A 23,879-nucleotide genomic window follows, 5' to 3' on the forward strand; every position below is an offset into this window, starting at 1 on the left:
TCTGTATGGCTGTGTAGAGCCTTTGTGTGCTGTGCATATTTATTCCCCTTAGTAATCATCTCCTAATTTCCTCCATATAGCTCAGTATAGGCAGATGAAAAGGGGATCCCTGGGAGCTCTGACAATGAGCCAGTTAATGAAGCGACAGCTGGAACATCAGTCTAGCGCCCCCCATAACATCAGCAACTGGGACACTGGTGGGTCAAGCTTTTCTTCTTGTTTTACCTCTCAGATTAGGGAATGCCACTTTCTCTGTGTCCCCTCTGCTTCCTTGGGAAGGAATAGACTTTATCTTGTATTCTGTGGTTCAAACATTTTTTTTTAAAAACCTAAGGTAATTAATAAGTCTATTTAAACTTTCTGAGTGTTCGAGAGCCACAGGTTCTTCCATCTAAGCTGGTCCAACTCTTTTATTTTTTTTCCTCTAAGACTCAGATTCCAGATAATTTTAGGCCATTTCTTTGGGGGTTAAATGATGTAAATGCATAAAGGAGGGTATGGAACTATGATTTCATGTTGCAAATTAGAAAACAAAACACCAGATGATCAATATTCTCTGTTTTATAAGTGATGATGTATCAAAAATCAGGGACTAATGATAGTGATGATGACAGTCATAACCAATGTCAGCTTGGTGACGTCATGATCTGTGGGCAGGCCTGGGAATATGAGCTCTGTGTTTTAGTTAGCAGGGTCACCAGGTTGCAGCCGCACACCCTCACGCTCATACGATGGAACTGCCTCTAGCCTCAATTTTAAAGTGAGAATTGACTGCCATGACATGTCTATTTTTATGATCACCCTGCATTTTCTAAACCTTGTTACCACGTTCTGCACATGTACTCCTTCCTCGAGCCAGTAGTACTGCCGCAGTTTTGCTCTTTTGAGTGCGTGCCTTTCCCTTTTTTCTTATTTTAATTAAATGGGTCATTTGATTACAAGATTATATTTGTGAAAGCTTATCACAAGATGCACACTCTATGAAAATATCAGGATTTACTAGTGTGATATGCTCTGGGGGCCAGCACTTGGATAGGACTATTTTCAAATCTTGGTTAGTACTGTCTGGCTACAGTTAGGTGAAATTATTTTAATAGCCTTCCTTATGACCAGGAATTGCAGTATCCACAAGACCAAAATATTAAGATCTGTTAATTTCTCATAGCCATAATATCTACATAGATTTCATCTTATTTTCCCTCACTATTCTTTAAAAAAAAAAAGAAAAAAGAGAGAGAACTAATCTAGATAACTAACTCTTACACACCATACCCAATCCTATACTTAACAGATAATTTCAACTCTCCTGGTCTTTCTAAGGTTCTTAACATTTGAAAGGTATAGTGTTTTATCTTCCTTTTAGTGATGAGTGGTAGTGAATAATGAAATGACCAAAAGCCAGTGGGTTAAGGGTGACAAGGAGAAAGACACTGAATAACCAGCTTTGGGAGTTCACTGGGTTTGGGTGAAGCTTTTTTGTTCACACCAGAGGGGACCTTGTTTCTCTCTTCACTGAGCTGATGCTATGTCAGGAACTGACAATGGAAATGTTTGTTCGGTTCATTCTCTGATAACTAAACACCTATCTTTTGATAGGTGCACCTGAGGCCCTGGAGATTTTTTTTTTTATTATGCTACTACTGTTTTCTGTAACAAGCTCAGCCTAAGCTAACCATTGTAGATTCTGACTACAATTACAACCTGGAGTGGTCGACTCTGTAAAGTTATAAAAAGGCAAATAGATATAAAATTCGCTTCCAAATTTTAATCTAGAAAAAAATCTACATGATGCCAAATAACCCATTTAACTGAATTTTTCACTTTTCAACCAAACTGCAGCCTTGTTCATATCATTCTGATTTCTCATTTAATACTTGCCATTGACATGCTGTCTGAGTTTCTTTCCTCTGAGTTTTCCTGGGCTTGTTTTCCATCCTCCAAGTTGATTCGCTAGTCACCAAGTCCTCCTGGAGCTTCATCTCAATATTCTCGCTTTTATTAGTATTATGAAAAGTTCCCCCCAAATCCAAGGCCAGAGGAGAGTTGATGAGTGTGGAGCTTCATGTTAGGTGGCATGTCACTGTATACCACATACAGTGTCATGTTGATTCAGTGACCTGCTAGTCTCCAAAAGAACACATCTGGTCCTGCAGACACACTGAGGAAGGCAGCCTAAAGCCTGGTCATGATCAACTTACAGCGGCATGCACCTGCTCATTCACAGAGTACTTGCCACTTCTCCACCCTTGCACATCTGATGGCTTGCTTCTTTGCCTCATCTTTCACCTGAAACAAATGCTCCTGGAGTGCTGCTCCTCCATCTGCCCCTGTCCCCTTATTCCTGTTCCTCAGCCCTCAGTCAGACGCCTCTCATTTCCTTGCTACCAGTTCCACATGTTTTCTGGATGATCTATCTGGACATTGCTGCAAATGATCACCTATGTTTTTATTGATTTGCATAAAACATTTTTTTCATGGCTGTGACATTGGCCTTTCATTTTTTTCTTTCATTTCATATCAAGAGATATGGGACTTGAGCTTTTTGGGAGTGGAGATTAGAGAATCTAGACTTTGGGGGGATGGTTTCAGATGCTGTCCTGCTTTCAGCTGCATTTCATGCACTTGAATGGCAGGTTTATAGGGAAAGCCCAGGCAACCCCTATGCTAAAGTCTAGAATGTTTCCTATAAATGTTAATAAGCAACACTATCAATCACCAAAGATGGCCCCGAGAGATTATTGGTTAAATTCTTTGTATTGTGAATTGTGTGCAGTTGACCACATTGAAGACTGAAATGTTCTATTTATCCACAGAACAGATACAGCCCGGGAAACGCCAGTGTAATGTGCCAATGTGCCTAAATCCTGACCTGGAGGGACAGCCATTGAGAATGAGAGGTGAGCTGTGTCACAAATCTGACTATAAGAGTGAAAGGAACTGTGTATGTCAATCATCTAGTCACCCAGCAGGGGCTGAAATCTCTTATTCAGAGGACTTAACCTTTGCTCAAATTCTTCCACGACTTAGAAGTGAGCGTATGACATATGACATCCCATCTTTGAACATGACTGACAAAAATCTCTTCTTGACAGTGAAGTTTTAAACCTTGGGGCCACACAAAGCAAGTCTAGATTTTCTCATTTAACTTTTTAGACATTTAAAGAAAGCCACCAGTTGCTTATTTCCTCAGTCTTTTCTGGACCACACAGCCCTGGGTCCTTTGGTGTTCCTCCTAATACCTATCAGTTTTCCACAGTATCCCGTATCTACTTCTCTGAGCATGTTCATCTTATCTGTGTTCCTTCTAGATTATTGAGATCATAGATGGACAGCTTCTTTTCAGCTATCTGAAACTGAGCAAAATGAACACTTGACTTTGTGCTGATTAGAGGAGCAAGCTGAGAATAAGTCTATGCTAAGATAATCAGAATATTTAAAACAATTTTTTTGGCCATGCTGCGAGGCATGTGGGATCTTAGTTCCCTGACCAGGGATCGAACCTGTACTCCCTGTATTGGAAGCATGGCATCTTAACCACTAGATTGCCAGAGATGTCTAGAATATGTATTTTTAAAATTCATCTTATGTCTAGTTAATTGTTACTTTTGTTCTTTTTTCTTTAAATTTAGAAGGCAGGTTAACCTATCATTGGTGAAAACCAGAAAGCAAAAAAGAATTATGACCACATATTTTAACTAGTCCCGTAAATCAAGCAGGCCTATTGTTTTGGACCATATCACTTCTGATTCTCCTTAGGAATGAATGAGGAGACACTTAACTCCGGCTTTGGCTAAGATTTATTTGGCAATGAGTAGCAGTCATATCCCCTGTATCCAACAAGATGAGACTTCTCATTCATGGGCCTAGGGAAACCTTTTTAAAAAATTTTTTTAATTGGTGGAAAATTGCTTTACCATGTCGTGTTGGTTTCTGCCATACAACAACATGAATCACTCATAAATATGTGTGTGTGTGTGTGTGTGTGTGTGTGTGTGTGTATATATATCCCCTTCTTCTTGAGTCTCCCTTCCCTCCCCTCATCCCACCTCTCCAGGTCATCACAGAGCACCAGGCTAGGCTCCCTGTGTTATATAGCAAGTTTCTACTAGCTATCTATTTACACGTGATAGTGTGTATATGTCAATGACACTTTCTCAGTTCATCCCACCCTCACCTTCCCCTTCTGGGTCCACAAGTCTATTCTCTCCCAGGTTCACCAGTACCATTTTTCTAGATCTGATATATATGCATTAGTATTTGATACTTGTTTTTCTCTTTCTGACTTACTTCACTCTGTATAAGAGGCTCTAGGTTCATCCTTCTCACTATGACTGACTCAAATTTGTTCTTTTTTATGGCTGAGTAATATCCCATAATATATATGTGTCACATCTTCTTTATCCCTTCATCTGTCAGTGGACATCTAGGCTGCTTCCATGTCCTGGTTATTGTAAATGTTGCTGCAATGAACATTGGGGTACATGTGTCTTTTAGAATTGTGATTTTCTTAGGGTATATGCCCAGTAGTGGGATTCCTGGGTCATATGGTAGATTTATTCCTGTTTTTTTTTTTTTTTAAGGAATCTCCGTACTGTTTTCTGTAATGGGAGAAAATAATTGCAAATGAAGCAACTGACAAAGGATTAATCTCTAATATATACAAACAGCTCATACAGCTCAATATCACAAATAATCCGATAAAAAAATAGGCAGAAGACCCACACAGACATTTCTCCAAACATGACATCCAGCTGGCCAATAGACACATAAAAAATGCTCCATGTCACTATTTGTTAAAAAAATGCAAATCAAAACTACAATGAAGTATTGCCTTACACCAGTCAGAATGGTAATTGAAAAAATCTACGAACAATAAATGCTGGAGAGGATGTGGAGAAAAGGGAAAGCTTTTATGAGCAGAAGCCAGGGATGTCGAACAAACTCTGGTGCTTGGCCATGATCTAGGGACTCAGTCAGTAGAAGCAAAAGTGGAATGAGGTAATGAGAACAGAGACAGAAAGTCTGTTTCTTGGTGAACTGAAAAACCCACTGGTAACTAGGGGACTGAGGTGTGCATGTACACGTTGAGACACACCAACACCTTTATACTTTCTCCAAGACTCCCAAAGGGACTTTTGTCAAAATGTCCAACTTTGAAGCTAGGCTTTGGAGGAGGTCTCCTCTCTCTCTCTCTTTTTTTTTTTGAGGTCTTTTTTAAATGTTTTCTTCATTATGGTAAAAGTCACATAATATAAAACATACTATTTTAACCATATTTAACTGCATAGTTCAGTGGCACTGCTTACATTCACATTGTTGTGCAGCCCTCACTATCATCCATCTCCTAAAATGAGACTCTTTCCCCATTAAACACTAACTCTCCATGCCTCTACCCCCAACCCTGCCCCCTGGCATCTACTAATATACTTTCTGACTCTATGAACTTGACTATTCTAGGTATCTCGTATAAGTAGAACCAAATGGTACTTGTCCGCCCCTAGTGTATATTGGAATGCATTTTTAATACATGACCTACAAACATATAGTAGGAGGTTTCCTTTTCATTCAAGTTTCTAAGAACCTTCTATGTCTGTTCCCTAATTCCATGTAGAGTACACTTTGGACATTCCGTAGATGAACAGTAGTGGTAGTATCAGAAGTGTTGCTAACAACTGGGGATAATGGAACTCCATTTAATAATGCAGAGTTTGTTGTGACTTGTTTATAACAAAAGGAAGCTGAGCTCAATGGCTTCCTTTTTGCATTGCCCACCTGCAAATATTACTCTTTGCTGCCTTACCATAAGCAGTATTTAGAAATCCACTGATTCAGCTAATGTTGCCCTATAGGGGTCAATATCTCATAAACTATCTGCTTTTATAAATGACTGTCATAAATATTGCATTGTACATTCTGTGTTGTCATGTGGAAAAATAAATTCACGATGCTACTGTCAAAAATATCTATTCCTCGGCATTTATATTGGGTAATGATTGGTTTGAAACCTCCTAAATGACTTTGCTTCCCTCTGTTTTTTTGAGTTGCATTGTGATTTCTGTGTAAGTAATAGTCATTGGCAAGAATCTTCTAAAACCCTTGACTCAGAGTTGCTGGTTTTTGTTTTTTTTTAAATCAATTTCTTACATTTCTAGTAAGACTGCATATATATCATCATGTATCTTGTGGGCTGAGTTTTCCCACTTTTAGCATAGGCATTTTGGCACCTGGTATATATGGAGTGTCAGTGTTCAAGAAATGTGAAGTACTGGATTTGAACCTTCTGTGTTTTGGTTTCTTGAAGCATTCAGGCATTTGGTTTCTTCAAGCATTTCTTGAAGCATTGGTTTCTTCATTCTATTTACCTAACTGTTTTAATAATCAATCACATCTTCTTTTATCTTGGCCCAGTTCTTGCCTTTTCGATTATTAATCAATTTATACATTTGCTTGTAATAACTATGTTGCTTTCACTCAAAACATCATCCTTGTGAAAAAATTGAAGACCTTTGTTAATGATACAATTGGGTACACTTAGCAAAGTCTGTTAGATCAGAGATAGCTGATAAATACAGTAGCAAAATTCAGATTCCATTTTGGATCTTCAGAAGTGACATATTTTCAGATAATTTCCTTTGCCATTGGGATCCGAAGGTCTCCTTATGAACAGATTTTGTAGCCTTTGATCAGATGAGGGAGTCTGTATGAAGCATCTTGACTCTTCAAAGGCTTTGATATTATTTTTTTTCTCCCTCAGGTTGAATAACCTTGACCACTTGGTGAAGTTTCCAAAAGTTTTTATGTTGATTCCTTTAGATAACAATTCTCTGAATCATTTGTTGTTGTTGTTCAGTTGTCCAGTTGTGTCCGACCCTTTATGACCCCATGGACTGCAGCACACCAGGCTCCTCTGTCCATGGATTCTCCAGGAAAGAACACTGGAGTGGATTGCCATTTCCTCCTCCAGGGATCTTCCTGCCCCAGGGATCAAACCCACATCTCTTATGTCTCCTGCATTGGCAGGCGGGTTCTTTACCACTAGCACCACCTGGGAAGCCCTTAAAATGATATAAGCCGAAACAAATCACAGTCTTTCTTGAATGTGTTTCACTCTTGATGGTTTTTCACAATGAAATTGGGCTGTGCCTGTCACATCCTGTGAAGGGGGTCTTGGCAGGATTTCTAAGAGGAGAATAGGGCTTTTCCAGGCTCTGAGCAACAGGCATTTATTCACCAGTTGTCTATTTATCCAGGGGCCACGAAATCCAGCCTGCTGTCAGCACCCAGCATCGTGAGTATGTTTGTGCCTGCACCTGAAGAATTCACAGACGAGCAGCCGACGGTGATGACAGACAAGTAAACTCACAGTTATTTTCTTCACTGTTTACAGAATTACAGGGTTGGCTCTCCATGGGTGTGAGAAAATATCAGAGGAGCATGCTATGCTTTTAAGTCATAATTTGTTCTTCAAATGGTTGTAGCCGTGAGTGTTGTTATTTTAGAAATGCAGTATTGTATGAGCAGTTTTTGTTTATGCCAAGGCATTTTTCTTTTTTTTTCATTTGGGTTTATGCAAATGATGTCCACTTACTGATCATTCCTAGCAACAACTTCACATCAATAAAATCCCCCAACCAGAGATTCTAAATTGTTAGGATGGGACTGAGTTTGAGGCTTGATTCTTTTTCCCATCCTGCTGGCAAGATCCGTTCTCTGAATCTCAGATTGGCTATGTTGCCTCTTGTTTGTCTGCCTTCAGTATCCCCAGATTTCTTGCAAAATCCAAATGCTTTTAGCTGATTATAAAAAGCCCTCCAGGTTGTGAAAGTATGGACTTAACCACTCCTCTCCAGGACCTCTTTCTCTCCTCCACAAATTCATAGGTGCCCTTCTCTCCGCCTGGTGAACGCCTGCTCATGCATCAGAATCCAGCTTAAGGCCAAGTTTCTCTGATTTCACAAGGCAGAAGGCATCATGCCATTCTCCAAGTTTCCATAGTATTTGATACATCTCTCTAGTCTACCACTTGGCACACTATTTTAATTGTGTAGTTGTTTATACACACATGTTTTGTAACAGATTGTGAGTTCCTTAGGACTCACAAGGACCTCCTTAGGGCTTGGACTCCTTCCTCTGTATTTTGTAGTCTGAGATCCCTGTACCTTGCCTGGCACGTAAATGCTCTTCAGTAAGTATGATAAAGAATAAGACTTGTAGGATTTCAAGCTTGGAGAGATCTCTCTTGGGCTGAGGAGGCTTCCTGGTAAAGGTGAGCCAAGTGACAGATTGAGTAAGTTTGTGATAAAAAGGGAGGAAGGTGAGGCTGGAGTGGGTGGCGTGAGGATCCTTGCAGCTGGCCACAGCCGGCCGTCGTTACTGTGGAAGGGAAGGGCCTATCTTGAACAGCTGCCTTAGAATGTCCACATGGGGAGCATCTACTTGCTTGTGAAGGGCTCTTCTTAGCTCCTTCTTTGGTATAATTTCCTCATTTTTGTGTCCTCCTCCAAGTCTCAATCTTTCCTAATTGTCTTCCCAGTTACCTTTGTCAGGGGAACTCGATTCATTGGGTTCCATAACAGCGTATGGAAAAACCCGAACAAACTTTTGGGCCAGTCTGATATCTATTTTTTAGTTACAAAAGTGAACTTTGTATTTTAAAAAAGTCAATTTGTAAGGAATGATATATATATACACACACACATGCACACACATATTTTAGAAAGTTTTCGGATAGAAAGTCACGGTAGCAATTGTAGTTCTGCTCCCTTTGCTTTTCCTAGTAGACTTCCCTTCACTTTATAAAGCTGCCCAGCTACAGCTGAAAAAAAGAGCTCTGCTTTCATTGAGATGAAACTGAACCTACCTTAGGTACCGTGAAGAGCAACAAGTTGGAAGTTCCTTAAGAGCAAGGGCCATTGTGTTTTTATAGACTATACTCAGTAGGTGGTAAGTTCATAAAACTGATCTGAGTGAGGTTTTCTATAGGGTTCTATTGACTTTTCTTTTTCTCACAAATAGGACATTTTTAGATCTGAAAGTTTAGGAAGGCTTCCCTTTGTGTCTAGACATTTTTCACTTCTAATTTCAACCAATGGAAAAAAAATCTGTTTATTGATTATCTCTGGCAATAATTTCACATACATAAAATCCCTCAACCAGAAACCTCAAATTATTAGTCCATTTGGTGCTTCTTGTAAAAGGGATCAATAATGCTTGTATAGACCAGATAGCTATGAGTTGAAAGACCATTTTCAGTGATCAGTGGAAGCTTCCTGGTCTCTTCTGTGTGTGCTATTTCTGTGTCTAAGGTGAGACTAGTGTTCGAGTGTCTTATTTATTATTAAAAAGGGACCACTGACCTCCTTTTGGGGATTTTTCCAACTCTCACCAAAAAAAAAAAGGTATATGCACTTATATCTTGAAACCATTGTCAGCTCTCGTAGAAAGCATTCCTCCGTTTTCTTTGCAGATGCCATGACTGTGGGGCCATTCTTGAAGAGTACGATGAGGAAACCCTGGGGCTGGCCATTGTGGTCCTCTCCACGTTCATCCACTTAAGCCCAGACTTGGCAGCCCCCTTGTTGCTGGACATCATGCAGTCTGTGGGAAGGTGAATGTCAACTTCTGTTTTGACTGGTAGGAAGGAGCCTTACTCAGTCTATTTCCTGGAATAAAAACCGTCAGTTCAAGGTGAAACAGTTTGTAAGCTTACAGATGCTTAATATCTGTGGGATCAACTCAGACTTAATTTCACAAACCGAATGGACCAAATTTTTGGTTGAGTTCTACAGCCATGTAGGGTCACAGGTCACCATGTCAGAGTTAGAGGAAATGGCACTGAGAAAGCCCTGCTGGTTCCTTGTTCCCTGTTACTCTGTGAGCCAATGTGCGTTACAGCACTCAGAACTGTGCGTTCTTCACGCTAAACACTGCAACTTTTAGATATTATTATCTCTCTTTGTTTTAAGATGGGTTCTCTAGGCACTTTGTAGTCTGGGGGTGGCTCACTTCATTACGCAGCGTGGGGCACTGTCATATGAAGGGATACATGAAACTATAGCAGTTTTATACTTCTGACTCAGAAAAAGGAAGGAGGCACACATTTGGGGAATAGAGCCTTCAGCCTGACTGATTAAAACTTAGCTGCTCAGAGAATTTTCATGTTAAGAAAATTCCATTTAGTACATAGGACATTAGAAGAAAAGTGCTATATTTCATGGATATAAGTAGAGTTCAAATTCAGTAACAAATTGTAGTTCTAGCATAGACAACGTACAGGAGAGGACTGCATTAGATTCCACATGAATGGTACTGGGGCTTCCTCGGTAGTTCAGCAGTAAAAACATCTGCCTGCAAGGCAGGAGATGTGGCAGGAGTCATGGGTTCAATCCCTGGGTTGGAAGATCCCCTGGAAAAGGAAATGGTAACCCACTCCAGTGTTCTTGCCTGGAAAATCCCATGGACAGGGAAGCCTTTTGGGCTATAGTCCATGGGGTCGAAAAGAGTCAGCCATGAATTAGTGACTAAACAACAACAACAACAAAGGAATCTTGTGTCCAGTCTGTGCTGGCAGAGAGCTCGGTCTTTAGGCTGCAGGCATTACACCGAGCTCTTGCCTGTAAGTGCTTGGTGGCTTAGCTGTTGAAGAGGACTGTGATGTGTGGAGAAAGTGAGTAGCCATAAAAGATGGAACATCATTAAGAGCTGTGGTGGGTGTGTGTGCTGAGTGCTGTGGGAGTTCAGGATGGAAATGATTTCTTAGGGAAGAGGCTCTGTGAAGGAGGTTGGAGAAAAACTGAGTTCTACAGATTCCTGGTATTTTTTTTTAAATAAAAACTTTAAAAAAATGTATTTATTTATTGGCTATTCTGGGTCTTTGTTGCTGCATGCGGGCTTTCTCTAGTTGCAGTGTGAGGGTTTCTCATTGTTTTGGCTTCTCTGGTTGCAGAGCACAGACTCTAGGGCAGAGGCTCAGTAGTTGTGGTACATGGGTGGAGTTGCCCCACAGCAGGTGGTTATATTCCTGGACCAGCAATTGAACCCATGTCTCCTGCATTGCAAGACAGACTCTCAACTACTGGACCACAAGGGAAGCCTCAAATTCCTGGTACTTGATGGAGGAAAGAGAATAGATATCAATGGAGCTAAAATTTAATCTTTTCAATGAAAAAAATCAAAGATGATTTCACGTTAAAGGCAAACAGGGCAGCATTAAAATCCCTTTCGATGTGTATATTTTGTGCTGTGCTTAGTCACTCAGTTGTGTCCAACTCTTTGCAACCCCATGGACTATAACCCACCAGGCTCCTCTGCCATCGGGATTCTCTAGGCAAGAATAGTGGAGTGGGTTGCGATGCCCTCCTCCAGGGGACCTTCCCAGCCCAGGAACTGAACCAGGAGCTACCAGGGAAGCCCAAGAATACTGGAGTGGGTAGCCTGTCCCTTCTCCAGGGGATCTTTCCAACCCAGGAATCGAACCAGGGTCTCCTGCATTGCAGCGGATTCTTTACTAGCTAAGCTACCAGGGAATACCTTAGGAGTATATAATCAGAGATGGTGTAACTATTCCACCTCTAATACTTAGAAATAGCCAATGTGTAAAGTAAGTGATGAACACAGAGAGATAAGAAAAGATGAATTATTTCATTTAAGCCCTTGATTTTAACTTAATCATAATAAACAAGGAATAAATGTTATACCAGCTATGAGCAAGGCTTGTGAAATTGGAAGTTTTTATTAATGCAAGGTCATAATTCCAATTATTAATACTTTTCAGTTTTAGAACAGACAGAATTATTGCTCTGGTCTTCTACTATCTCCTTGAAATAGCTGATCTGTTCTAATAGATACATAGAAGGGTTTTTATTTTGTTTTTGTTTGTTTTAACATAAGAGAATGAACCATGTTCAAGCATCGCCAACTGTTAGGATGGAAACACACGAACTTTGAAGAAAAGAAAACAGTGCAGATATATTTTTAGATACTTATGTGTACAAATGGTGGTCCAGTGGTTAATCATCCACTTCACTGCAAGGGGCATGTCTTCCATCCCTGTTTGGGGAACTAAGATCCCACATGCTTCAAGGCACAGCCAAAAACACCCCCCCGCCAAAACAAAAAAATTAAATCTCTACCTTCTTTGGACAGACAAGCAAGAGACAGGGAGAGCATTAAAGCAAGCTGCCATGATTCTTAGCAGCTAGAACTACCGATAAAGCAAATTGAGTAGTCACCTGGTTTAGGGTTTCCTAGCATGCCTCAATTCCGAATGAGGTAATGTGGATTTATGAACACTTAATTTATATATTCTAGTCCCACAGGAACTATTTCCAGCATGTTTTAAGAGTGTGTATGTTCAGCACATCCCTTTTATCACACAAGACTTTCTATATGATTTCATTTTTTTGCTCTCTACTTCAGTTCAATCCAGTCACTCAGTCATGTCCGACTCTTTGCGACCCCATGAATTGCAGCTCGCCAGGCCTCCCTGTCCATCACCAACTCCCGGAGTTTACTCAAACTCGTGTCTGTTGAGTTGGTGATGCCATCCAACCATCTCATCCTCTGTCGTCCCCTTCTCCTCCTGCCCCCAATCCCTCCCAGGATTAGGGTCTTTTCCAATGAGTCAACTCTTCGCTTGATGTGGCCAAAGTATTGGAGTTTCAGCTCTCTACTTAGATCCCTCTTAATCTACTCACCCCTTTTTCTAGATGCAGCCTTCAAGATCACATTGACTGCACCCTTCTTTACTATTTATTTCATTTGCCAGTGCTTACCTCTTCACTGTAATGTCATTAGTATGAAAGAGCCAACTGGGAATCGTGTCTGGTATTACTGGTGCTGGACCCTCTGTTCCTTTCCAAATGTAGTCTGGATTTGATCCACTGTTGTGGTCTTAAATAAATAAAATTTTAGCATTCTCTGTGTTTGTTTCTCCAATATCTTACTGATCAAGATATGTTTTTACTAAACCCATCAATTTAGTACACTCTTTTTCTTTCTATACATCTAGAGTATTTCCATTTATATAGAACCATATAATTGGGACTTTCCAGGTGGTGCTAGTGGTAAAGAACCCATCTGCCAATACAGGAGACATAAAAGACTCAGGTTTGATCCCTGGGTGGGGAAGATCCTCTGGTGGAGGGCATGGCCACCCACTCCAGTATTCTTGCCTGGAGAATCCCATGGACAGAGGCAGGCTACAGTCTGTAGGGTCATGAAGAGTCAGACATGGCTGAAGCAACTTAGCATGCACATATTGACTACTTAACCTAAAAAATTTCTCTTCCCAATATGTCATTTCAACTTAACAATTAGCTGACAAATGCCTTTATTACACATTTTACTATCTTCTAGAGGTTTTTACAGCTTGTGGCTTATTTGTGGTTAGGTTTCAGAAGTTGTATACAAAGAAATGAATTTTTAAAATTAATTTTTATTGGAGAATAGTTGCTTTACAATGTTGAGTTCGTTTCTGCTGTACAGCAAAGTGAATCAGTTATACAAAGAAATGAATTTTGAGTCGAGTTAAAATGGGGATAGGGCTTCCGTCATAGCTCATTTGGTAAAGAAAGCCTGCAATGCAGGAGACCTCAGTTCAATTCATGGGTCGGGAAGATCCACTGCAGAAAGTATAGGCTACCCGTTCCAGTATTCTTGTGCTTTCCTTGTGGCTCAGCGGGTGAAGAATTTGCCTGCAATGCGGGAGACCTGGGTTCAATACCTGGATTGGGAAGATCCCCTGGGGAAGGGAAAGGCTACCCACTCCAGTATTCTGGCCTGGAGAATTCCATGGACTGTATAATCCTTGGGGTCACAAAGAGTGGGACACGACTGAGCGACTTTCACTTTCAGTATAGGGATGGACTAGGTCAAATGCTGTCCTGACATCTGTTAGATTTGGTTGCAAAGGCCATGCTTGTAGATTGGCTGGGTGATAGTCAACTAACTCAACTGTATGCCACAGAAATATCTAATTTGATGCAGAAAGCAGAGTTCAGAAACTGGATTAAGTTGAACCTGGAGACTGACCCCTGAGTGGGTCTTCTGTCCCTGCTCAAGGGAATTGTCAGTGGTTTTACATGTCCTCCATCTAAATGGGAGCTGCAGTGGGGCATACAGTTCTCTTGTATTTCATCATGAAAGCTTGACACTCAAGTGACTGTTTACTTTATTTCCTAGATTGGCCTCCAGCATGACTTTTTCTAATCAAGCAGAAAGGTAAGCTCCTTAAGTGAGTCAAAACTCACTTTCTTTTTGTCCTTTGTGCATGTTCATCCATTTCTAAAGCACAAGTGTGTTTACCATGAGATTAATATTGTTATGTTCAGTTGCAACTCCAGAGACCACACATTTATTTTGTGTTCACACCTGCATTTATTCACTCATTTTAATCAAGAAATACTTTTAAGTCCACTCCATATCAGGCAGCATGCTGGATACTTAGGTTTCCACTGGGAGCAAAACTGACATGATTCCTGCCTTTGAGGGGCTTAAAGTCTATCTGGGAGGCAAACATGAATTAAATATTTGCGTGAGTTTATGATAGTAAACTGCTAAATGCTATGAACAGAAGGAATATTAAGACTTGTATGTGCCTGTGTGCATGCGTGCTAAGTTGCTTCAGTCATGTCCGGCTCTTTGCAACCCTATATCCATAAGGTAGCCCACCAGGCTCCTGTGTCCATGGGATTCTCCAGGCAAGAATACTGGAGTGAGTTGCCATGCCCTCCTCCAGGGGATCTTCCCACCCAGGGATCAAACCTGCTTCCTTTATATCACATCTCCTGAATTGGCAGGCAGGTTCTTTAACACTAACATGAAGTGAAAGTGAAAGTTGCTCAGTCATGTCCAGCTCTTTGCGACTCCATGGACTATACAGAGTCTGGCCTGGATAATGGAGTCAGTAGCCTATCCCTTCTCCAGCAGATCTTCTTGACCCAGGGATTGAACTGGGGTCTCCGGCACTGCAGGTGGATTCTTTACCAGCTGAGCTACCAGGGGAGCCCGAATTCTTTACCACTAGTGCCACCTATTCAGCAACTCTTTATGGAGTGACTGCTAGCAACTGAGGATGCCCTAGTGAACAAAAGAGCAAATCCTGGCTCTCAAGAAACTTAGAGTCTAGTTGAGGAGGCAGACAATGAGCTAATTAACAAAAAAGGAAACCTGATAATTTAATATCATTTAGTGCTAAATTCTATGAAAAATAATCAAGAAAGCCCAGGAGATAGAGAGGGGTGGAGGTGGTATTTTAGATATAGTAGCTTTTCTGAGCAAATGATATTTAAACAAAACATGAGACAGTAGGAGAGTGCTCCACACAGCAATTTATAGAAAGAATGTTCCTGGTGGAGGAAGCAGCAATGCATACACCCACATAACCCAAGGGCTTCCCAGGTAGCTCAGTGGTAAAGAATCTGCCTGCCAATGCAGGCCATTCAGGGGACGCATTTTTGATCCCTGGGTTGGGAAGATCCCCTGGAGTAGGAAATGGTAACCCCACTCCAGTATTCTTGCCTGGAGAATCCCATGGACAGAGGAACCTGGCAAGCTACAGTCCATGGGGTCGCAAAGAGCTGGACACGACTTAGCGACTAAACAACAGCAAAATTTCCAGGTTCTTGGTCTTTTTCACTGATCCATATGTTACGCTGGAGCTGTAGAGTAAGTCGTGAAGTCAGAGAGTATAAATCTTCCAACTTTGGTTGTCCTTTTCAAGAAGATTAGTTTGGATATTTTAGATTTTTTATGTTTCCATATAAACTTTAGAATAAGCTTTTCAATCTGGGGAGAAAAAGCCTGCTAGGATGTATTCAAACTATAAGTCAATCTGGGGATAAATGACACTATAAAAATATTGTCTTTTAATTCATAAACATAATGTATACTCTCATTTCATTAGTCTTTGTTTCTCTCAGCAGTTTTTTGTGGCTTTCACTGTAGAGATCTTGCATAACTTCTGTTAAATTTACTACCAGAAATTTTGTTTTTTTAAAGCCAGTGTAAACAGAATTAAAAAAAATTTCCATTTTCTTACTTTCTGCTGCTGATATACAAATATACTATTTTTTTAACACTGTACTGTAATAAACTAAATTCACTTTGTTGTAATAGCTGCTTTTTAGACTCCCTGAAATATAAACATACTTATATGTAAAAAATCATGCCATCTGTAAATAGTGACAGTTTTACCCCTTTCTGATTTTTTATGCCTTTTTTAATTATCCTATTGCAATGACTAGGACCTCCAGTACAATAATAAAGATGTGAGTGAGCATCCTTGCCTTGTTCCTAATCTGACAAGAAAAGCATTTGTTATCTCACAATTAATTATGTTTACTATAGGTTTTCATAAGTGCCCTTATCCAGAAAGGATGATTCCTTCTATTTCTAGTTTTTTGAGAATTTTTTTTATCATGACTTCATGTTGAATTTTGCCAAAGGCACTTAAATAATGGTATGTGTTTTGCACTTTTTTCTTCAAGGTATTAAATTCCATTAATTGAGTTTTGAATATCTAGTCATTCTTACATTCTTGGGATAAATTATTTGGTCATGGCCAATCATTATTCTTACGTACAGTTGGATTCAATGTCCAGGAAGACTATTGGTTTGTCCTTTTTCTTTTTATTTCTTTTATGTTCCTTCTTGGTTTTCGTTCTGGTTTATTTTGTTTTGTTTGTGATGCTTTATCTGATTTTAGCTTTAGGGCTATGCTAGCCTCATAAAATAAACTGGGAAGGGTTCCCTCTTCTAATTTTTGAAAGAGTTTGTGAAAACTTGGTGTCATTTCTTCCTGAAAATTGTTTTTGACCTATAAGTTTGAACCAGCATATCAGGGTAGACAGACAGAACAATTTAGGTAAGAGGGACTTTATATGAGTTATCTGTCTGGGCTCTTTGATTTCCTCTTTCTTCCTTTCAGCCACTCAGCCAGAATCACCTCTGGGAATGTCCTTTCTGATGCTTTGTGAGATTTTTAATGTTTTAATCTCATTTATTTATTTATTTTTGGCCACACCATGCAGCATGTGGGGCTTCCCCAGTGGCTCAGACAGTAAAGAATCTGCCTGCAATGCAGGAGACAGGGATTCGATTCCTGGGTCAGGAAGATCCCTTGGAGAAGGAAATGGCTACCCACTCCAGTATTTTTGCCTGGAGAATCCTATGGACAGGGGAACCTGGTGGGCTACAGTCCTTGGGATTGCAAAGAGTTGGACATGACCGAGTGATTAACACGTGCAGCATGTGAAATCTTAGTTCCCCAGCCAGGGGTTGGATCCATGCTCCTTGCAGTGGCAGCATGGAGTGTTAACTCCTGGACTTTCAGGGAAGTCCCTTTTCTGATACGTTGGTCTAAGGGAAGAGGGCACATAATCATCTCTTGGCTCCCTGTTTTGACATGCAGAGGTAGTGCAGAGGGTAAAGGGGAAAACTGGATATATCAAAGTCCTGACCTTTTTACAAGTACCAGTTCAGAGTCCCTAAGAAAATGTGCCTGCTCTTCCAATAGGAATGAACATCTCTCTCTCTGCATTCTTCCTTGGAGGTGCTCAGCCTCATAGCCAACGACACTTTATGGGAGGATCTTACTGATAATCCCCATCCCGAATTCTAGTCCTGACTCTGCCACTCTCTGGACTTGTAACCTTTGTTGTTGTTGTTCAACCACCAAGTCATGTCTAATTCTTTGTGACCCCATGGACTCCAGGCTCCTCTGTCCACTCTCTCCTGGAGTTTGCTCAAATTGGTGTCCACTGAGTCAGTGATGCTAGCTAACCATCTCATCCTCTGCCACCCTCTTCTCCTTTTGCCTTCCATCTTTTCCAGCATCAGGGTCTTTGCCGGTTACCTTTTCTCTCTGGACCTGGGAACCCTCATCTGCACAGTGGGGTGGCTGGAGTTAGTCTGAGACCAACTCTGGCATTACCTGGTTCCCTCTTTCTAAAAGCTTACTGTTAACAGTGATGCCGTGTGACTGGAATATTTCATCTCATTAATGCAAGTGACAATGAGTTATTCTGTAAGAGGACAGATGTGCATGTGAATAAATAAGTAAATAAGTATCTGAACTCATGCTCAATGCTCCAAGATTCCTTGTTCTTTCCTCTCCCTGCTCAACCCCAGCATGATGGTCCCCGGCAATGCAGCTGGGGTGGCCAAGCAGTTCCTGCGCTGTATCTTCCATCAGCTGGCTCCCAATGGCATCTTCCCACAGCTGTTCCAGAGCACCATCAAAGGTAATTCATCCATAGGGGAGGCTGACACGTGGCTAGTCACTGAAAGGCGAGCGCTACTAAATCTGACCATTGACTTTCCAGATGGGACTTTTTTACGGACCTTGGCCACGTCTCTGATGGACTTCAATGAGCTGAGCTCTATTGCTGCTCTCAGCCAGCTCTTGGAGGTAGGTTTGCCTTGTCGACACTCTAAGCCCCTGCTGAAATCGCTTCTGAGAAAGAAATTCAAAGTCATTTAATTTAAATATTAAAATTTTAAATGTTAAATTAGAGGCTGTATAATTTAAAATGTAAAAGCTTAAAAGATAAAAATGGCCAATGCATAGAATAGTCAGTTGGACATTGCTATTTAGTGTGGATGTACTTAAAGCTTTTGGACACCTCCACTAACGGGTGGATGCCAGCCTCTGAGCACTCACTCTGAGCTTTCAAAATGTGTGGTGGATAAAGCCGTGTGCGCTGCATTATGCAACTTTAGATTCAAATTTCAGCTTCACAGCTTTGTTTATCTCAGGATCTGGGTTCAAAGTCTGCCTATTTTCTGTATCTCAAGACTTGAAGCCAGTTCACACCTCCACAGCTTATTCATTGTATCACTTAACTTGGAGTCTGTCTCTCTTCCTCTACTTATTAACTCTTTCAGTTAACTTGGATGGTTGGCAGCTTGCCGTGGGGACTTTGCTGTTCCTATAATGTGTGTTAATCACTCAGTCATGTCCGACTCTTTGTGACCCCATGGACTGTAGCTCTCCAGGCTCCTCTGTCCTTGGAACTTTCCAGGCAAGGATACTGGAGTGGGTTGCCATTCCCTTCTCCAGGGGATCTTCCCAACCATGGGATTGAATCCGGGTTTCCCGCATTGCAGGCAGATTCTTTACTGTCTGAGCCACCAGGGAAGTTTTTTAAGAGAATGAGCAAGTTTCCTGAAATTCAAATTTGGAGTGAGAGGAACAGCCATGGAGAGTTTCTGTGTGTGTTAATCGCTGCTGGTAGAGATACTAGCAAGCATCATTCACTCTGTCTTCTGAACACCTGACCACGCCAACTGTAGATCCTGGAAAGGTATTTCCAGTTTCCTGCTCACGTTTCACCTTTTCTCACTGAGTCAAAAATCACAATTCCCCCTACCCCCAAGTATCTATAGATTAGTTCATTTTTCTCTGTATTCATGCCAGGTACAAAGCTTACACACAACACATGTTTTTAATGTGAGTATATGATTTAAAAAAAACTGATCTTCACCAAACAGCTGTCTGAATTCCCACACCATTTCAGCAGTTGATTGCCTATGCTTTTGTGTTTTTAGGGTCTAAATAACAAAAAGAATTTACCAGCAGGGGGTGCTATGATACGCTGTTTGGAAAACATTGCTACCTTCATGGAAGCTTTGCCCATGGATTCTCCTAGTAGCCTCTGGACCACAATCAGCAATCAGTTTCAGACATTTTTTGCCAAGCTGCCTTGTGTTTTACCTCTCAAGGTAAGCTGAACCCAGGATTTCATTTTAAATCACTTCCTTACTGTTTGCAGGCCACCTGGTCTAGGAAGATTTAACGTTTCGTAAAGGGCTAGAAGGAATCTCTGTTAGCCACAGAGTAGAAAGTGTTATTGAGATTTTCTCTCCAAATATTGCAGAATGACATTAATATTCAGTGGGCATTCTGACTTAGTGATTTCATGTTTCCAGTTGATTAAAAAATAAAAAGTTCAGGAAGATATTAGTAGATTGTGTTTATAAAATATTCTGAAATGGATGTTAAATAAATTTGTAAATAAATAGTTTCATCTGAAAGGAGACCAGACATATAATGTAAAGCTTCAATTTTAGAGAATTATCTAAACTTCTGTGTTTGTGAATAAAGTACTTGCAAGACCAAGATGATATTTCTGTTTGACGGCTTTACGCCCGTCCCCACCCTCACTCCCTACCCAGTGCCATGCCACCCTCCAAGAATACCACACAATTATCTAGCTGGAAATCTGGTAGCCTAAGGAACATTTTCAACATGCACCCATTCAATGCAAAGACAGAATCGTATACTGTTAAAACTGGAAGAGACCTATAAACACCATCCTTTTCGATACTCCCATCTTTCCAGACGGAGAACTGCAAATTCAGAGAGATAGTGGCAGTGAAAAGATCAGAACTCAAGTCTTCTGACTAGTGTCCTTTCCACCAGTAGACTCTTAGAGTCATTCTCAGACAAGAGTGAATTGAAGGCATTCAGGTCTCCACAGCAGGGAGAAAAGAGGTGGCTAGTAGTAACCACCATTATGTCTTTGAACCTCATGGGTTCCGCAAGCTTTTTGTGCTTTATCCAGATCACAGAATGAAAATATTCAACTCACAACAAAATAAATCACTTGTTGATCTGCCAAGTGAAGTTACATGTTGGCAGCACCACTTCTGAAATCAGTATTACATATATGTAACATGTTTTTTTTTTTTTTAAATCCAACCATCTCTGATAATACTTTTTCTTAATTGGCAAATTTGGAAAATATGACCTTCAATAATGTCTGTAAGGATGACAGTTCAGGGACCCTTAGCTTGGTGTGTTCTGCTTTCTGAGTCTGAAATTACTGTGAGGAGCAGGAATACTGAGATCTTTAGCATCTCTCATGTTCTCTCATCCTTGTCTATCCAGAAATCTGAAATAGTTGAATAAATCCAGGCAAAGAGGATGAATACCTTGAAACTATGTATGTATATAGCTACTGTACAGATACACTGAGGAATGCAAGTGCATGCATTTTAACAAGACCACATGGATCTTCTCTAGGACTGGAAAGCCGGTCAGGGCCATTCATTGTTTACGAGCCACACACTGGTAGAGAAGGGGTGAGGGGCAGGCATGGCAAATTTGTAAGCCTAATTTACAGCAGTCAGCCCTGTTCAAAGGGACCCTGACTGCAAGGTAAACGAGTAGAGTGGAGTGAGATGAGAAGGAGAATCGAGATTCTTGAGAACTAGAAAACACATCCTTTCTAATGGGATTCCAGTCAGTTGTTATTTGAGAATGCCTTCCTTGTGTTGCTCATCTCCCCATGTTTTCCAGGATATTTCCTGACTTCCTTCATAGGTCACTATGGGGACCTGATGAGCAGCTGGTCTCCCTGGTCTAAAGTAATGTAAATGTCACATCAACTCCTATGGGTATTGAGCAGATTAAATAGAGCAATGGTTTTCTTAGAAGGTTCTTGTGAAATACTTTCAGAATTTATCTGAAAACTCACCCTGCTGGATTCTATCTGGGCACTTCCTCTGACCATCCTGTTTTGTATTTAATCTCTGGGGAAAAGATTAAGCCATTGAGAGACTTTCTGTAGACTTTCTGAGACTTTCTCATCAATTTAGAGAAATGGATTTCAAACTTCAGTGTGTATCAGGGTCCCCGATGGACTTGCAAAAAGTCTAACTCCTGGGCCTTATTCTGAGAACTTCCAGTTCAGCAGGGTTATGACCTGAGGATTTGCATTCCAACTAGTTTCCAGGTAATACTGATGCCGCTAGTCCATGCATCACACTTGAAGAACCACTGAGTTTGTTTATACTATCTTAAAGAGGATAATATTCTACACAACTGCAGAGATCCGCTGTTGTGATATCATTAACCATGTTAAATAATATCATTGCTTATTCTTGCTGTAACATTTTTCCCCCAATCCCAAAACATATTATTTTAAAAGTACATTTTGATGTGGAATTGTGCCAAAATACAGTGCTGTTTGATTTGTGAGGCATGGTTTTCTTTTGTAGAAACTTTACTGCTTTCCCCCAGGTTTTTGTTATGTCTTTTAGTAGCAGAGAAAGGACAGATTAAACATTCTTTATTTGGATTAATAACTCTAATTATTTTAAATTGATCTAAATAGGTTTTTTATTTCAACATGGCCTTTCACAAATTACCTCTTTAGAACTGGGCACATTTAATATCAATTAATATTATTTAATTGTTTAACTGTTTAATGAATGACTTAATTAAATTTTTTAAAGCTAAGAATTCTTTTTTTTTTCCCAACATGAATGTATAACATGGAAACCTGTAAGAAGGCAGATATATTTCAGATATTTTTCCTAACATAAATTTGCTTGGAGAAAATATATGAAGCAGAAGATGTATTAAGAAGAGTACTGACTTTTGTTTTTTTTATTGGTTCACAGTGTTCTTTAGACTCCAGTTTGAGAATTATGATTTGCCTCTTGAAGATACCCTCTACCAATGCCACAAGGGTATGTATGTTTCAGAAAAACATAGCTAGTTGGTTATGCAGTTATTTTTTTAATTGCTTTTTATTGGAGTATAGTTGCGTTACAAGGTTGTGTTAGTTTCTGCTGCCCAGCAAAGTGAATCAGCTATGCATGTACGTATAGCCCCTCTTTTCTGGGTTTCCTTCCCATTTAGGTCACCATAGCGCATTGAGTCCTGGAGAAGGAAATGGCAGCCCACTCCAGTACTCTTGCCTGGAGAATCCTGTGGATGGAGGAGCCTGGTGGGCTGCTGTCCATGGGGTCACACAGAGTTGGACACGACTGAGGCGACTGAGCCTGCATGCATACATTGGAGAAGGACATGGCAACCCACTCCAGTGTTCTTGCCTGGAGAATCCCAGGGATGGAGGAGCCTGGCGGGCTGCCGTCTATGGGGTCGCGCAGAGTTGGACACGACTGAAGTGACTTAGCAGCATCAGCAGCAGCATATTGAGTCCAGTTCCCTGAGTTCTGCAGTAGGTTCTCATTAGTTACCTATTTTATACATAGTATCAAAAGTATCAATATCCCAATCTCCCAATTCATCCCCACTCTTTCTCCCTTGGTAATCAGTTGTTTTTTAACCCCACAACCACAGACATGTAATAATACTGAAGAGATAGTTATCACATACTAAATGCTTCACTTTCAACCTTTTGAACGTGCCTAATATGAAAAAACTCTAATAGATCACAATATCATTGGTTCTCTTAGTCCCGGGCCACATCCATCGGTTCATCCCCCAATACCATGATCTAGATGATCCTTCCAAACACAGATCTGTTTGCATAGTTTCCTTGCTTAAAATCCTTGTTAGCTTCTCCTTTCTTTTAAGATAATGTCCTGATTCCTTAATGGAGCATGCAAGAAGGTTCTTCATTAACTTGCAAGCCTACCTTTCTAGTTTAGTCTTTGGCTGCTTGCCCCATCCCCATGCTTCCTGTGTACTTTCAGAATCACTATCATCATCACCATCAAAACAACAACTACTGTTGGTTGAGCACTTACCATATGGCAGACAGGGTGCTAATTGCTATACATTTATCATCTTATTTAAGTTCATACTTCCTTGCCTTTGCTTAGGCTATTTCTTTTGCCTGAAATGCTTTATACCCTTATTGGAGACTAAGCTCTTTCTCATTCTTCAAGATGAGAATTTGATTCCATTCCAATTTTAAAATGGAAAGCTCAGGACTTCCCTTATAGCTCAGTTGGTAAAGAATCCACCTACTGCAGGGGACCCTGGTTCGGTTCCTGGGTTGGGAAGATCTGCTGCAGAAGAGATAGGTGACCCACTCCAGTATTCTTGGGCTTCCCTTATGGTTCAGCTGGTAAAGAATCTGCGTGCAATGCAGGAGACCTGGGTTCGATCCCTGAGTTAGGAA

The 23,879-nt window shown here is 40.6% G+C and overlaps 1 protein-coding gene across 5 annotated transcripts in view; it reads left to right on the forward strand.

The window, feature by feature from the left end:
* Positions 1-23,879, forward strand: part of UNC79 (unc-79 homolog, NALCN channel complex subunit) — a 267,633-nt gene that overhangs the window by 197,928 nt on the left and 45,826 nt on the right. For 3 of the 5 annotated variants that reach the window (XM_043922505.1, XM_043922507.1, XM_043922504.1), the window contains 9 exons: positions 81-197; positions 2,814-2,897; positions 7,251-7,353; positions 9,467-9,607; positions 14,182-14,220; positions 18,130-18,242; positions 18,324-18,409; positions 19,549-19,722; positions 22,408-22,476. In XM_043922505.1, the coding sequence (XP_043778440.1) occupies positions 81-197; positions 2,814-2,897; positions 7,251-7,353; positions 9,467-9,607; positions 14,182-14,220; positions 18,130-18,242; positions 18,324-18,409; positions 19,549-19,722; positions 22,408-22,476 (926 nt within the window). The remainder of the gene's footprint in view (positions 1-80; positions 198-2,813; positions 2,898-7,250; positions 7,354-9,466; positions 9,608-14,181; positions 14,221-18,129; positions 18,243-18,323; positions 18,410-19,548; positions 19,723-22,407; positions 22,477-23,879) is intronic. The other 2 variants (XM_043922506.1, XM_043922508.1) reach the window with 1 other exon arrangement.

Source organism: Cervus elaphus, chromosome 13 (genome assembly GCF_910594005.1).
Source record: "Cervus elaphus chromosome 13, mCerEla1.1, whole genome shotgun sequence".
NCBI lineage: Eukaryota > Metazoa > Chordata > Mammalia > Artiodactyla > Cervidae > Cervus > Cervus elaphus.